At 46.6% G+C, this 16,244-nt stretch overlaps 1 protein-coding gene across 2 annotated transcripts in view; it reads left to right on the top strand.

The window, feature by feature from the left end:
- TSG101 (tumor susceptibility gene 101) overlaps window positions 1-16,244 on the top strand; it is a 50,478-nt gene that overhangs the window by 23,278 nt on the left and 10,956 nt on the right. The window contains exons 7-10 of one of the 2 annotated variants that reach the window (XM_089562542.1): window positions 3,820-3,939; window positions 6,983-7,075; window positions 10,832-10,965; window positions 14,611-14,713. In XM_089562542.1, coding sequence (XP_089418668.1) covers window positions 3,820-3,939; window positions 6,983-7,075; window positions 10,832-10,965; window positions 14,611-14,713 — 450 coding nt within the window. Of the gene's footprint in view, window positions 1-3,816; window positions 3,940-6,982; window positions 7,076-10,831; window positions 10,966-14,610; window positions 14,714-16,244 lie in introns of both variants that reach the window. The other variant, XM_089562541.1, reaches the window with a different exon arrangement.

Raw genomic sequence — 16,244 nt, 5'->3', positions numbered from 1 at the left:
CTCTCTGCTAGACAAGCCAGCTGAAGGGTCACTAACACATGTGTGCCCCGTTACTGCGATATGATAGGCTTCAACTATCTCCCGCGTTACACAATCTCGGTAACGAAAAAGAACACACGCTTTGCGCTTGCTGCAGTTACCACTATAAAGAACCATACTGTTTGGAGTTATGACAATGACGGGAGCAGTTGAAACCTATCATATTGCAGAAACGGGGCATACATGTGTTAGTGACCCTTCAGTTGGCTTGTCTAGTAGAGAGATAAGTTTTTTGAAAGAGCAATTGAAAACTTGGAGGTAATTTCCTGCACATCGGTCGGCATGCGGCATATGATTACTCTGGGTTTGTTGTGGTCTTTGTTGCATATATGGAAGCTTCTGAATAAAAATTTCTGTAGTGGCAAGTAAGCACTCTGTCCCCTCTGTGTCGTTTTGTTAGCACCTGGATTTTTCACAATGAATGTATACCAACTAGCTCAGTTTTGTGCCCTGTGCTCTCTGGACAGATTACCACCTTTTAGCAATAAGGACACCACTTTCAGTGGAGGTGGAGCTCTGATAACCCTTTCAGGCGCTTTGTACACAATTGTGTGAGCCGCAAACTTGCAGCTATTTCTGAGGAACTGGAGCACCTAGGAGTGATTTCATCATTTCAGTCAAATTGAGCACCCTTCTTGTTGTTGCAAATGAGTTGCTTTTTTGTACCATGTAGTGAATGCAGTAAGTAATATTTGACTTAAGAGTGAGCTAGGTAGCATTTTGTCCGCCATTTCTGTGCAGACAGATTTTGCAGCGAGTGAAAACATCGATGGGTTTTGCTCAGTTTCGAGCTTAATGTGCATCTTCTAAACACAAAGCGATTCCACCATCCCTTGGGTGTTTACCTGACACAGAAGAACATTTCGATGTTACTACAGTCAAATCTCGTTACAGCGAACCTCAGATTAACGATTTTTTCAGAATTACAAACATTTCGAAAATCCCCTTCCGAAGGCGTATGCTTTCAATGTAAAAATTTTTCAGTACTACGAATTTCAAAATACCGAATAATTCAGAATAACGACTGCAATTTTATCGCTTTCACTCAAGTTAAATACGTCATTACTACGAATTTACATCCACCGCAGAAAGGGAAGCGGCAAGTTCGGAACCGATCGCGGGAATGCGAGCAATACAATGCGTGGCCTCCGCGATCAGCTCCGGCAGTAGTCAATCTCGGAGGCCGCGTCCGGGGAAACTAGCCAAATCCAAACATGCAGGTGGGTTGCATGCGTAACTAGGCCTGCTTTTTCTTGCACACTAACCTGAGCCTGCGGAGCGCCCGTGCCATTGTCTTTCTGTTTGTTGAGGACGTGTTGATATTCGGCTGCCGCGCGATCACTCTGCCCCTCGGACGATGATGAATTTTGCGGTGCCCACCGAAAAGAAGCGAAAGCAGTTTTCGCTGCAGGATAAAGTCGCCATTCTTCGGGACATTGATGCCGGGAAAAGGCAGATCGACATCAGCAAGGAGCTTGGAGTGGCGCCGTCGACCATTGCGACCATCTTGAAGGATCGTGTGAAAATAGCTGAGCTTCACCGGGGGTCTCAGCTTGCTCCAAGCAGGAAACGGCTGCGGCTGGGGAATTTTCAGAACGTGGATCAAGCAGTGCTGACGTGGTTCAAGGATGCCCGATTGCAAGGTGTGCCAGTGTCTGGGCCAATGCTACAGGAAAAAGCGCGGGAATTCGCCGCAGTGCTTGAAGTCGCTGGTTTTGAAGCAGGTGCCGGGTGGCTCTACCGTTTTCATCAGAGAAGCGGGATCACCTGGCAGACGGCCTCCGGAGAAGAAAAAGCAGCGGAGGGTGCCGCTGCGTGGACGAACGGCCACTTTCAAGAAGTCGTGCAGTCTTACTCCGAGGATGATATTTTTAACGCCGATGAGACCGCGTGCCTCTATCAGCTCCTCCCGGAGAAAACGATGCATTTTAAGGGAATGAAGTGCAAAGGCGGGAAGAAATCGAAGGTTCGCATTTCCGTGCTGTTTGCCTGTAATGCAACTGGCACGAAGAAGCTCAGGCCTCTCGTCATCGGGAAGTCTTTAAAACCTCGTTGCATGAAGAATGTAGTGTCGCTGCCGTGTGACTACCGAGCCAACAGCCGTGCTTGGATGACGTGCGATATATTCTCTGAGTGGCTCCTCAAGGTCGGCAGCGAAATGAAGAAGGAAGGCAGGAAAATCCTGATGATTGTTGACAACTGCTCGGCGCATCTTGTGAACATTCGCTTGATGAATGTGCGCCTCGAGCTCCTGCCCCCGAATTGCACTTCACTACTCCAGCCTCTGGACCAGGGGATAATCAAGAGCGTGAAGGGAGAATTTCGAAGGCGCCTAGTTCAACGGCTGCTGATTAAGCTTCGAATGAACCAGCCAACCACAATAAACGTCAAGCAGGCCGCGGAGATGCTCACCGGGTCGTGGTGGAAGGTCAGTCCTATCACCATTCGAAACTGCTGGAGGAAGGCAGGTTTACTGAAGGAAGCGCCAGCCCATCCGCAGGATCGTGAATGCGAAGACGATGACAACACAAGCGAGTTGTGGGAGGAGGCGCAAGAAAAGCTCTCCATAGACCCTTCGGTGACGTTTGACGATTACGTCGAGTGCGACGCGGAGGCTGCGTGGACGGCGACGGAGCTCCCAACCGAGGACATCGTGAGCAGCGTTCGCGAGCCGGACGATGGCAGTGACGACGTGGAGGCGGAGATCGCTGATCGCCCGGACAACTGCGTCTCAAGCTCCGATGTCTTGAGTGCCATTGGGAAGGTGCGCATCTTCCTTGGAGCTTCCGCCAGTGTGCCCGAAGCGGTACACAAGAAAGTCGACGACATCGAGTCGTTTGTCTTGCACCGTTTGTGCTCCACGAAGCAGAAAAAGATCACCGATTTTTTCAAATAAATGCTATGTGTTCAACCGTGTGTATTTATTGGCCGGAAATGACTATTTCCCAGCATACCCGCTGCTGTAGAGCTGAGGTAGGTGATCTCTAATTATTGGCGCTACTCTATGCGATTTTCACTTTAACGATATTTCAAAATAACGAATGATTTTCGGTGGTCCCTTGAAATTCGTTATATCGAGATTTGACTGTATTTATAACAAATCTGACACTCTGTGCGGAATTCTCCACATTGTTGTAAGAACTGACCTGCTGCTCTTTCATGCTCCAAAACTAAGATATTCCCTTTCTTGAGTCCTGAATATACTACCTAGGTGTAAAAAACAATTGATTTCAGTTGAAACAAAAAATTGCGCCTGAAAGAGGTAAGCTTAATAAAAACATAGGGTCACTGACCAAGTCAAAATTTTTAATGAAACGTATTGACGTTTCGGAAGCCCTACAGCTTCCTTGTTCCGAAACGTCAATACGTTTCATTAAAAATTTTGACTTGGTCAGTGACCCTATGTTTTTATTATGCCTCTACCTGACCAGATGACGTTTCGGCAAACTCTTGACTTCAAAGGGGTAAGCTAGAAAAGTATGGCCAAAAAAATTTGCTGATTACGCTTCTTGGTAATGTGATTTATCAGTGCTGCAGTATTTGAATCGTAGGCAGCTTCAGGCAGAACACGAAGTGCTGAGTGGAGGTGGTTCTGAGTTTTGGCTTCGGAGCGTGCTCAGCAGTCCGCCATTTCTGAGCCTCTCCTCGAGTGGTGTGGTTTTCAGTAGCCGCAAATAGAGCTCTGCTTCTGCAGTATACTATCCTCCTCATGCTTGCACGGACAGTGTGTTGTAGAAGGAATACAGGAGTCCCCCCCCCCCCCCCCCCGTGTTGCAGCAGCAGCAGCAGGCGTCCTCCCAGACGGGCACCATCACCCAGGAGCACATCCGGGCCTCCCTGCTGACGGCCGTCGAGGAGAAGGTCAGGGCGCGCCTCAAGGAGACCCTGTCGGGGGCACAGGTGAGGACCAGTGAGCAGTTGGGTAGTGAGATTGCCCTGTTTCATTGTTCCATCATCATCACTGTCTGCTTTTTTTTTTTTTCTCCTGAGAGGTACACCTGTTCTAAAATATGAAACTTATCGGAAGGCTGCTTCTTTGCCTTCAAAACTGAAAGGACGGACGTCATTCAGTGCATTCAAACTTGCGCAACAGAGGACCACACTGAAGGGGGCAGCCCAGTCTTGAAAAAAAGAAAATGTTATTAATGAAGTCGCAGTTAAGAAATCTTCAGGGAACGTGTATTTCTGTGTGCCAATTCTAGACATGTCATTTAATTTCATGTAAGACACTTCCTTGAGCACTTATGTCATCTTTATGCATGTATTTTGGGAAGAGCTTTGAAAAAACTTTCGTGCACAAACTTGCTGAAATGTATGCCATTGGGTTCTCTTGACACCCAGGAATGCAATAAGGGTGAAATTATCATCCTGCCTATCATAGAACTTAAGTTATAGGGTTTTGAAGTTGCCGCTTCAGAAATTAGAAGAAAAGTGTGCATTCCTGCTTCTGAAGTGGCAGCTTCTGTACCCAATAACTCAAGTTCTATGATAGCCAGGATGATAATTTTAAAACCCTCATTGCATTCCTTGGTATCAAGCGAACCCAATCGCATACATTTCAGCGAGTTTCCCGCAGCAAATTTTTTTTTAAACTCCTCGCAAAATACTTGCATAAAGAGTGCATAAGTGCTCAAGGAATTGTTTTACATGAAATTAAATGCAATATCTAGAATTAGCACACAAAAGTACATGTGCCCTGAAAATTCCATAACTATGACTAGATTAATAAAATTTTCTTTTCAAGACCAGGGTCCCCCCTGAAGTCACGAAAGGCATGTGACCAAAACAGTAGTGCCACCTTGACTCGCTGGTGCACTTGCAAAAGTTTCATGACCGTTTGTGCTGAAAAACAGAAGTTGTGAATGGCCACAGTTACACTGCCTGCTTTTCCATCCTTCCGATGCCTAGTTGCAAACTCCCGAACAGTGCTTTGTGGTGATATTGTCACATAGTGGGGACTGCAGTCCATAGAGCAGGAAGACAGTCTAAATGGCTTCTAATCAAAACTGTTTATTCAGTCTGACTTGCACCCGCAAAGAACTGAATGACTCGGTGACAGCGTAGCAACAGGCGAGCTCGGCGGTCGTCGAACATAATGCACGCTGCTCTTGGTCGTGCTCAATTCGTAGCTGGTAGCGAAATTTTGACATAAAACATGCAAAGTTACTAAAACATTCTGGATCAACGTAGAATCGTCTCTGCCTGGATGCGATCAGTAGAGATAAATCTGGTCGCTTCTTGCATCACAGATAATGTGTGGTAGAGCTGCATGCTGGCGGTGCTAAGTAGGAACGGATAAACATTACAAAGCTGTACATGAGCGCACCAATTGGTGTGCTCAGTGGCAGATGTCGTTGAACCCGCACAAGACAGTTTGCAGGGCAGTTACTCACAAGCATGAACAGCTGGACTGTGTGTGTGCTTTGCAAGGCCGTCTACTTTCTTGTGTGACTGAATATAAACATCATCTTGCCGGGGCCATAACTTCAAGCCTTAGCTGGACAAAACATGCGTTGTTGGGACAGGAAACAAAAGATTTGGCTATACCAGGTGCATCCTAAAATGAGCTTTTGTGGGCCCACAGGTCACCCTTTTTGTATAAGGTTTTTCACCACAGACTAAACGCGACTCTTGCTTAAGTACACATGTAATGTGGCACCCATACTACAAAGAGTCGGTCTCTAAGCTTGAACAGGCACAGAGGCAAGCATTACACTTCATTTTCTCCCGATACTGACCGTCGGATGCGACTTTATGCCAGAGCAGATTTGTCTTCCCTTTCTCACAGGCCGAAAAGAAAAAAAAACTGCCTTTTGTGTCACAAATGGTTTAGTTCATGTCAAGAAGGAACAACACAAAAATGAAGCAATGACACGCTCAAGCCACAATAAACATAATAAACACGTCTCTGTGTGAAGATTTTTTAAAAACTGCTTCTGATACCTTTTTTTGTTTTCCTGTCATGGCATCCAACTTGAATAGTGCACAGTCCCAAGGGCAGTTTTGCATTTTGTCTTCCACATATTTAAAACACTAGTGTATAGAGAAAAGTATACAACAGCTGTATCCTGCCGGTACTCACCTGTGGGGCAGAAACGTGGAGGCTAACAAAGAGGATTCAGCTTAAGTTAAGGACAACGCAGCGAGCTGTGGAAAGGAAAATGATAGGTGTAACGTTGAGAGATCGGAAGCGGGTGGAGTGGGTGAGGGAACAAACGCGGATTAATGACATCTTAGTTGAAATCAAGAGGAAGAAGTGGGCTTGGGCAGGGCATGTAATGCGAAGGCAAGATAACCGCTGGTCCTTAAGGGTAACGGAGTGGATTCCAAGAGAAGGCAAGTGTAGCAGGGGGTGGCAGAAAGTTATGTGGGCGGATGAGATTAAGAAGTTTGCAGGGATACAGTGGCCGCAACTGGCAAAGAAGGACAGGGTTAGTTGGGGAGACACGGGAGAGGCCTTTGCCCTGCAGTGGGCGTAGTCAGGCTGATGATGAGTGCATAGGCTTATTTTATCGCACTGGCCTGTTTTTATATTTGTACTGCTTGTTATATCTGTACCTTGGCCCGGGTTGGACCTATAAGCATAGTTTTTTTCCCAGGACTACCACTGAATGGAATTCCCTGCCTTCGCACACTTTCGCAGCCAGTGACTTTGTTAAAGAACTGGAGCGTCCATTCTTGCGCTGTTAATTGTACTTCGCTCGTTATAAATTTTTTGTGCGAAATTTGTTTCTGAACAGCTGTATGCTTGTTATATGTGTACTCATGTTTTTGCCGCGGATGCCCCTCCTGCCTGGGCCATGTATATGTATGGTCTGCAGTATCTGCAAATAAATAAATAAATAAATAGTGTGCATGTATAAGTAAATAACGGAGTTGTAACACAGATGTGTGGAGGAAGAAGGTGTGTGTGACGACAGTGCTTCTGTTGTTGTTCCACCAGGCGGAGATGGATGTCCTGAAGCGGACCCACGATGAGCTGACCCAGGGCAAGACCAAGCTGGATGACATGATCAGCCGCATGGACCGAGAACAGGTGGGGGGGGGGGGCCACACTTCCACTCCTGCTCTCTCTTCGTGGGCTGTGCATAGAGACACAGAAGGGGTCTTCTGGAGCATTCTTCTAAGGCCAAGAGAGGAATAAGCCGGGCTAGTGGGTACATTATTTGCATAGAAACAGCGCAGCAGACAGGACCAAGAAGAGAAGGCACAAACACAGGTGCTGTTTTTTTCCCGCATGATAAAAAACATGAAAACTGTAAAACTAGGTGAGAAGCTCCTTTGCAATCAGCCATCGAGAAATCTAATTTCTTTTCTTTTCAAGTTAATGGAAGGAGTACTGACACACTTCTCTGCTCGTTGATGACTGGCATACGCTTGAAATATTTCACATTCAAGCTGGTTCTTGTAGCGTTTAAGAACTGGCAAGTGGTCACGTGTTCAGGCAAGTTCTTTCTCGTGCCGTCTTTAATATCTCTATTATGCTCTCTGAGCCTGTCATTCAAGCAGCGCCCAGTTTGTCCAATGTATGACGGTGCACACGATAATGGGATATCGTGGACGACTTCCCTTGGGCAGTCAACGAAAGCTTTTTCACATTTCTTCCCACACTGTTTTGGCAACGTATCTGCTCAGTTGACCAGCTTGCAGAGTTTTCCCAGTTTGTTTGGGGCAGAGAAAACCAACCCGACGTCGACCGCCCGAAGGCTTTGCATCTGTGTTTGCGTCCTCTCTTCTTGGTTGCGTCTGCTGCGCTGTCTTATGCTTCTAAGGCCAACACAGCCTCTGGTCAGTGTGTGTGTGAGGAGGACGCAGAAAGGGACAGCTATGCCATCGTGCTGGAGGCATCCGCCTTAAGGGGGGACACTGGTCTTTGAGACCAAAAAATGACAGAAAAATCAATTGTCAAAAAATGACATTTATGGAATCTACAGCTATTATTTACCAACTGTGCCAATTTTTTTCCTTCAAGAAGTCATCATTTTCACCATAATATTAAATTCAGATCACCGTGTGGGCTGAATTTATGCAGGAGCAGACAACTTAATGGCATGAAAATTTTGGACCTCTGGCTGTCTTAGTGTGTCGATATCTCAACATCTAGGACAGACAGAGATGTCACAATGTTTGCTGAGGGAAGCTGAAGGCACAGTGTGTGCAGTAATCGAAGCAGGTCTGTTCAATCGCACTTCAAAAATTTATAATTTCACAAAGTTTATCGATGCATTACATTCACGCCTTGAATATTGATATTCCAAGTGCTGTAAAATTACTAATGAGGGTAAAATGGAAAAATGGTTTGATTATTGCACTCTTTACTCACTGTACTATGGAGCTATGGATTAAAAATGATTTTTTATTGAGCAGTTTTTTTTCGCACCGAGGTACTAATGGATGACTAATTAAAATTAATTATCTTGGGAACCATCTCATTTCATTGTTGAAATCAGTATAATAGACTGAGCAAGGTGGTATAGTTTCATTAGGACTAGACTAAAAATAAGGAAAATAGGTCTAAGACCAGTGTCCCCCCTTAAACACCCTCTGATTTATTTATTTATTTATTTACCCTCAGGGCCGTTAGGCGTTACAGAGGGGAGTGGGAATAACATGCAAGTACCAAAAACAAAACAGCAGCTAGAAAAATTGAATACAGTTACAGCACACACTGGTACAAAATCAATAACAGAATTAACAAAAGGCAGCATTTCACAAAACAAAACACAAAAGAAAACAGCAGCTAATAAATTAACAAAGTTATAGACACATACTTATATAAAATTAATGACAGCATTACGAAATGCAGCAGTGTCAGTAATTACAGCAATATTGTGGGGAAGGTGATTCCAGCTGACACAAGTTCTGGGTATGAATGAATCGTGAAAACATCTTGTACGACAAGGAGGGATCCAAACTTTGTGGCGGTGATCAATGTGTGCTGAAATATAGGGTGGTCTTTTTAATAACTTCTCTTTAAGGTGAGGATTATGATAAATTCTGTGAAAAGTACATAATGAAATGAAAGTACTTAAAGGGGGAAGAGACACTGGTCCTGGCAAAGCACTCGGGGAAGGGGGGACCAGCTGCCCTTTGTGGAATGACCGGAAGGCGATTTGAAATAATGCCTGGAAAAGGAATGCCCAGGCCATCGTGCGATGTGATGCAACAGATCTACGTCAGCAGTGCTGGCTACAGTGATCGCCTTCCTGTTGCGTATTTGGTTTCGCCACCGTTTTTCCGTTCCGCTACTGGGTGGAGGCTTGTAAGTGGAGATGCATTTTTAGTAGGTGGATGCTCAGACGTGCACCGACCAGAGGGTATTGCAGAGGAGCCACCTTTCAGGCCTGGAGGGTCAACCTAACCTAGCTTAGCCTAGCCTCACCTAACCTATCCTAACCTAACCTAGCTTAGCCTAGCCTCACCTAACCTATCCTAACCTAACCTAAGGGGGTTTGAGCCTTCACTCACACATGTAGTGCACACTGGTTTTAATCTAGATAATTCCAACTGCCAGCTCGGTCCCAGCCAGCACCTATGTAAGACTATGGTGTCAGACCATACGCTACGGACGGGTCTCGCATCAATTAATTCGAGCGCGCTCTCGAAGGGAGGCCATATCCGGATATGAACGGTGCGGCAAGAGATCGTCGACACAGCCTTACTCAAAACCTGAATTTCAAGCTGCGTAGTTGCTCGCACAGCTCTGACTTGTGCACAGCAGCAGGTGTGACGACGAACGGGCAGCCAAACAGTCGGACCGCTTGGTTTCGGTTTTGCTTTCTGAGCGTCGTGCCAGCCTGCAGCGACAGTGGCTTGATGAGCCAACCAACTAAACCCAGCTATAGGCACCATTTCTGACTGTGATTGGTGGATTTCTGAGGGTTTTCTCCCCACCCGTTCTCTTTTATTGCGGCTTCTGTGCTATTTCCTTCACTTGCGTCCATGTGGTTCTGTTCTTCCACCAGTGCATCAAAACTGAGTTCTCGTCGCGTGCTGTTTGTGCGGTCAAGCCTCCTCTGCTCAACAGTGCCACTTGTGACGGGTGCGATGTGGTAAATTCCACTGCATCACACCGTGAAGGATGCAGGCGGTCGTTAGATTCCAAAGCAGTCCTGTTTTAACACTGCCCGCAGTGTGCACGTAATGTAGTTTTCATGGAAACATGAAAAGTATTCATTGCGATGCGGTTCTCATCTCAAAATCTGGGACCCATTGCCCGGCCACTCACCAAATAAATTTACCATTTGCAAGCAGTTTGTCCCGGCCGTGGCAGTCGAATTTCTTTGGAGGAGAAATTCTAGAGGCCCGTGTGCTGTGCGATGTCAGTGCACGTTGAAGAACCCCAGGTGGTCGAAATTTCTGGAGCCCTTCACTACGGCGTCCCTCATAGCATGAGCCGCTTTGGGACGTTAAAACCGCCTTAAGTCAAACTAAGCAAGCAGTTTGTGACAGCTTCTTTTAGGTCATTCGTTAGTTCAAAATTTTCTTTCTGGTCACTTCAACTTCAGATTCACAAACTTTCACTGTTTGAGTGGGGAAGCAAATGTACTGCCTTATTGGTTCTTTTTTTAATTGAAATTTTTGATAATGGATGAGGGCACATTTGTGACACGAGGCTGAGTGCATGGCACGCACATGTTGTTGTCTCCTTGACAGCCACTGTTTCAGAGATTGTTTAAAGATGTGTTTGGCTTGGCATGAAAAACTAGGGTGTGTACGCATGGCTGCTTGAAGAGTGAGAAAAAGAGGAGACCCAGGCGGGATGTGAGCGGGGCGTGGTGACAACACGCAGGCGGAGCTGGAGGCCAACCTGCAGAACCTGCGTGAGCGGAACGAGGAGCTCAAGGAGCTCATCCGCAAGATGGAGAGCCAGGGGGCCATCAACGTGGACGAGGCAGTGGTCACCACCGCCCCCCTCTACAAGCAGTGAGTACCATGGTGGGGGGGGGGGGGGGGGGAAGAAATATGGCTGGCGGTAGAGGCTGGAAGTAGTAAGAGAATATGTCTACTTAGGGCAGGTAGTGACCGCACATCCGGATCATGAGAGGGAAATAACTAGAAGAATAAGAATTGGGTGGAGCGCATATGGCAGGTTCTCTCAGATCGTGGGTGGCAGTTCACCAATATTCCTGAAGAGAAAAGTATACAACAGCTGTATCCTACCGGTACTCACCTGTGGGGCAGAAACGTGGAGGCTAACAAAGAGGGTTCAGCTTAAGTTAAGGACAACGCAACGAGCTATGGAAAGGAAAATGATAGGTGTAACGTTAAGAGATCGGAAGAGGGCGGAGTGGGTGAGGGAACAAACGCGGGTTAATGACATCTTAGTTGAAATCAAGAGGAAGAAATGGGCTTGGGCAGGGCATGTAATGCGAAGGCAAGATAACCGCTGGTCCTTAAGGGTAACGGAGTGGATTCCAAGAGAAAGCAAACGTAGCAGGGGACGGCAGAAAGTTAGGTGGGCGGATGAGATTGAGAAGTTTGTGGGGATACGGTGGCCGCAGCTGGCGAAGAAGGACAGGGTTGATTGGGGAGACATGGGAGAGGCCTCTGCCCTGCAGTGGACGTAGTCAGGTTGCTGATGATGATGGTGATGACGATTGAGCAGTCCACTGACCCAGTTACACTTGCTACTCAGAGCATTTCACACTTTTCTGGATTGTAGAAACGGAAAAATCGGCGACAGCAGCAGTTTTCTCGCGGTCGGGCCTAACGCCATCGGCACTCGCCAGATGACCGAGAAACTTCAACTCTGACCCGAAGAACGTGGGTTCGATCCCGCTGCCACGGCGGTCGAATTTCGATGGAGGCGAAATTCTAGAAGTTTATCTTCTGTGCGATGTCAGGGCACGTCAAAGAACCCCAGGTGGTCTAAATTTCCGGATCCCTCCACTACGGCGCCCCTCATAGCCTGAGTCTCTTTGGGATGTTAAACCCCATATACCAATTCAAAACGAAGAAACAGCGCAAAGAAACAGGGACACACGAAGAAAGGACACACACACAAGCGCTGACTCACAACTGAAATTTTATTCTGGTGGAAAGACACTTAAATAGAAAACATGAGGGAGTTGGTCTTCCCCCCTCCCTTTTTAAGTGTCTTTCCACCAGAATAAAATTTCAGTTGTGAGTCAGCGCTCGAGTGTGTGTGTCCTTTCTTCGTGTGTCCCTGTTTCTTTGCGCTTTCTTCTTTTTGAACGCTATTACCAACTAGCCTGGAACCTTGCTTTTCTGAGCCCATATACCAAACCCAACCAAAATATGATGTGTGGGGTGATCCGCAACATGTTGACATCGTGGTGTGTGCCCAGGTTAAGATGTCGCAATGTAACAGCAAGGCAAGTGACGATGTATTTCAAGGGCAACTGTTATGGTCTAACAGAGATCGGTGATGATGAAACAGTGCGCCTTCCAACACTCGCATGTTCTTGCGTCGCAACTGATGATGCCAGTGAGTGGCCAAATGAACCGCCATCCACCACCAAAGGTCGTGTTGTTGCTGTGGCCGCAGCTTTGTACTCGAACGTGACGCGTGCTCGCAAACTGCTGAAGTTTTTCATTGCTTGTTGAACAGACTGCCAGCGTTAGCACGTCGTGTAGGCAGTGAAGCCGCGTAGTTTGAAATGTGCAGAACCAAATGCATCATTCAGGTCAGTGAGATGCATCTGGCATTCAATCCTGTGGCACTGGGATGACCTGCCAAAGCTGTTAAATTACTGGTTCTATGTACAGGATTATGCACACAGGCGGCTTGCTACTGCCTGCTGATAGGCCAAAACTACCATTGGCCCCGCAAATATAGCACAGATAGGTCGGCTCGGGGCATGATTCTGTATGCTCATTTTCAGTCCCTGGCTTGGCTGAGATGGCCTTGAAAACGGAGGCTCAAATATGATATCAAAACATGATAGTAGTATAGCTACCTTCTTTTAGAGGTGTTGGGGGGAAGAGGGTCTTAGAAATAAATTTTTACTAATGGGGTCACAACTGCGAAATCTTCGGGGAACATGCATTTTTGCGTGTTGATTACAAATATGTGAACTAATTTTATGTACAAGTCCTTGTGCACTTTTGCAATATGTTGGGTAACTTGTGCCGAGAGTTTGAAAGAAATTCTGCTGCAGGGAACTCGTTAGACTGCATGCCATTGGTTTCTCTTGACATCAAACTATGCAATAAGGGTAAAATTATCACCCTGCGTGTTATAGAGGGTGAGTTATAGGATTTTGAAATCATGGTTGTACTCTGATTATGACAAAATGGCTTGAAGTGAGAGCAGCCCGTCCTCTTCGAGTACAGCCGAGAGTGGATCTGTGTGCTGATTGGCATACAACTAAGACCTTGTCCACACATGTACAGACACTTGTGTGTCATTTGCGAGTGGCCTAGGGCTCAAAACTAGGCCTTATAATGCATACACGTTTCCGTGGATCGTGTTTAACTCCTAATGTCTTTAGAAACTACCGTATAAACAAGTGTAAGGGCTGCACCCGTGTATGGGCTGCGCTCGTTTTCCCGAAGAAAATGTTTAAAAAAAAATAAATCCGTGTTAGGGCCGCACCCCGAAATTTCCATGACCCAGGAGCGAATAGCCTTCTAAATACACGCGCCATGGCCTCCGTGATCGGCTCCGGCTGCGAGCAATGGTGCGCTTGATCGCGGAGGCCATGCATGCACACAGGAGCTTCCAAGTGCCGTCCATAGAGGGCACCTGAGGCCGCGGCTCATCATCATCATCATCATCAACTTGTTCCTTCGCTGCATTCTCCTGCTATCCACGTCGGCATCAATATCGTGAGCTCCAGCCTTTTGCTTTTGTGGCGTGTTAGTGTATTCACCGTAGTAGTGATGGTTGTAGCTTTTGCGTGCTGCCGCCGAGCGTTGCAGTTTTAGCACGATGGAGCACGATGCCTTAATAGTAGCTACATGGCTGGGAGTTTTCTCTCGAACACGGCAAGCGTGCAGTGGGCAGGAAATTTGATGCGGCCGAGAAGTGCGTCTGACAATGGTGCAACCAAAAAGATGCATTGAGAAGCACAAGCTGCAAAAACTGCGCTTTCCGAGGCAAGCCGTGTGAGTTTCCCGAACTGGAAGAAGAGCTGCTCTGCCTATGGGATGGAAGTGCGGAATAACAGCTATGCGTTGACAGCTGATATGCTGCGCGGCTTCTTTGGATGAGCGTGCACCAGATCACAGCACCAGGTCAAGAGTCAAAATACTCCACGAGTGATGATTGAACGTAGAATAAATGCCGCTCATTCCCTGATTGGCATGTTTTTACTTGAAAAAAAAAATCGCACATCGCATATATGGGCCGCACCATGAAAATTGGCCCTCGAGTCTGGAAAAAAAGTGTGGCCCTTACACGCGTTTATACGGTATATAAGGTCCGCCCGGCAGTGGTGACTGTCGTAAACCCACAGCAGAGCACTCTAGGCAGGCTTGTGGATGACCGTGCATCCGCAGAAAAGAAGACATCCAGGGAGTTGGAGCCTCAGTCCACTGAGTTGAAGTATATTTCATCTCGCTGCCATTTTCGAAGGGATCATCTGCCATGTTCTCTGTGTGCAGGCTGGTCAATGCCTTTGCTGAGGAGAATGCCACGGAGGACGCCATCTACTATCTGGGGGAGGCACTGCGCAAGGGGGTCATCGACCTGGATGTCTTCCTCAAGGTCAGTGCTCTTTCAGTTGGTGGTCACTGGAGAAACCCTGGGGCCATCCGTAGCACAGGAGAGAGTATAACTCATTTCTTCTATGCGTGTGTCTCTTGCGTACTGTGAATGTCGATAAGGATGACCCACCACTCCAAACCCACAAGGGGCAAGTCGAGTAGAATCCCATTAACAGTAACTTGGATAGAGCAAGTACTCGGGCTATACTAGTAATGCGAAACTGGGGTCCCATTTCACGTCTTACATCACACAACTGTATATGTTATTCATTACTAGTAACGGTACCTTTGGTACCTAGTAACGGGTACCTTTGATAAAGAAACGGTTATAGTCAAAACCACTCGGTCTAAACTGAGCAACACGTTTTGTCTCCCACAACTATTCATTTCAGCGTAGTGTCACTCCGCCCCAAGCGTCCCAGACGTTGCACTCTCAAACATCTCCGGTTTATAAAAAAAAAAAGGAATTCGTGGAAACATCGCAACCGCCATAATCTAAGCCTAAAATATTTTTGCTGAAAAGAAATTTATTTGTCTGGTAAGCTCAGTTTGAATGTTTCGAAAAGATGTGAAACCAGCCATTGCTGAATAATCGACTAAAAAAATCGTAATTTTTAGAACGCTCCAGGAATATATTAATGACATTTGCACAGATTCTGGCTTTCCATGTGATTTAGATCGTATATTTTTCGACGGTATAAATATTTTTTAGAATGTAAATAAAATGTAAAAGTTATATGACTTTGGCATTGAATTTTACATATCAACTTCCTGCAGGAAATAAACAAATGGCCAACCTGCTTCCCTAGATGTCTGTTACCAATAAAAAATGTTACAGCTCGTGAAACTGAATACAGTCGAGCCCACTTACGACGACCGCAGATGTAACGAACGCTCGCTTATTACAAACGAGTGCGGCGCTACCGTCAAAATATGCATTAAGGCAATGGCAATTCTGGAAATTTGCAGCGAGACGAGAAGGACGCAAACACAAGCGCTGACTAACAACTGTGTTTTATTGCTCTGGGCCAGCCTATATAAAACTAGGTACAAAACAAAACATCAGAACAGAAACCAACACAATGGCAATTCGTCTCAGATACAACGAACAAGCGTAGTGACGTAAGTCAGGTAGAACGAATGAAGAGGTGGCCGTTAATTGGGCTCCGCAGTAGAAAAATCCGCGCAACCGGTAAGCGCGGAGTTTGAAGAGCGCCTCCGAGCCCCCAAGACTCCGCCGAGACAGAACATGTCAACACAGAAAAGCAACAAAAAATTCAGGGGGCGCTTTGTTGACCTAAAGCACGGAGAGGCGAAAGCCTTCAGCATGGTGTTGCTGCTAGTGTCACTTATGTGTGGTTACGATGTTAAGCTTCGCCTCTGAGTGTAGAACGCGACAGCATCTTGCAATGCTGCCAGGGAATCCACAGAACGCCATCGCCTGTTCGGCTGTACGCCTTGCTCGTCGGTAAATTGGTTTTTGAGGAAAGGAAATGTATCTGTCTCGCATATCTCGGTGGACACTTGAACCT

Source organism: Amblyomma mixtum, chromosome 10 (genome assembly GCF_055824585.1).
Source record: "Amblyomma mixtum isolate Tamu chromosome 10, ASM5582458v1, whole genome shotgun sequence".
Taxonomy (NCBI): domain Eukaryota; kingdom Metazoa; phylum Arthropoda; class Arachnida; order Ixodida; family Ixodidae; genus Amblyomma; species Amblyomma mixtum.
This window is presented reverse-complemented; position numbering and strand designations above follow the sequence as displayed.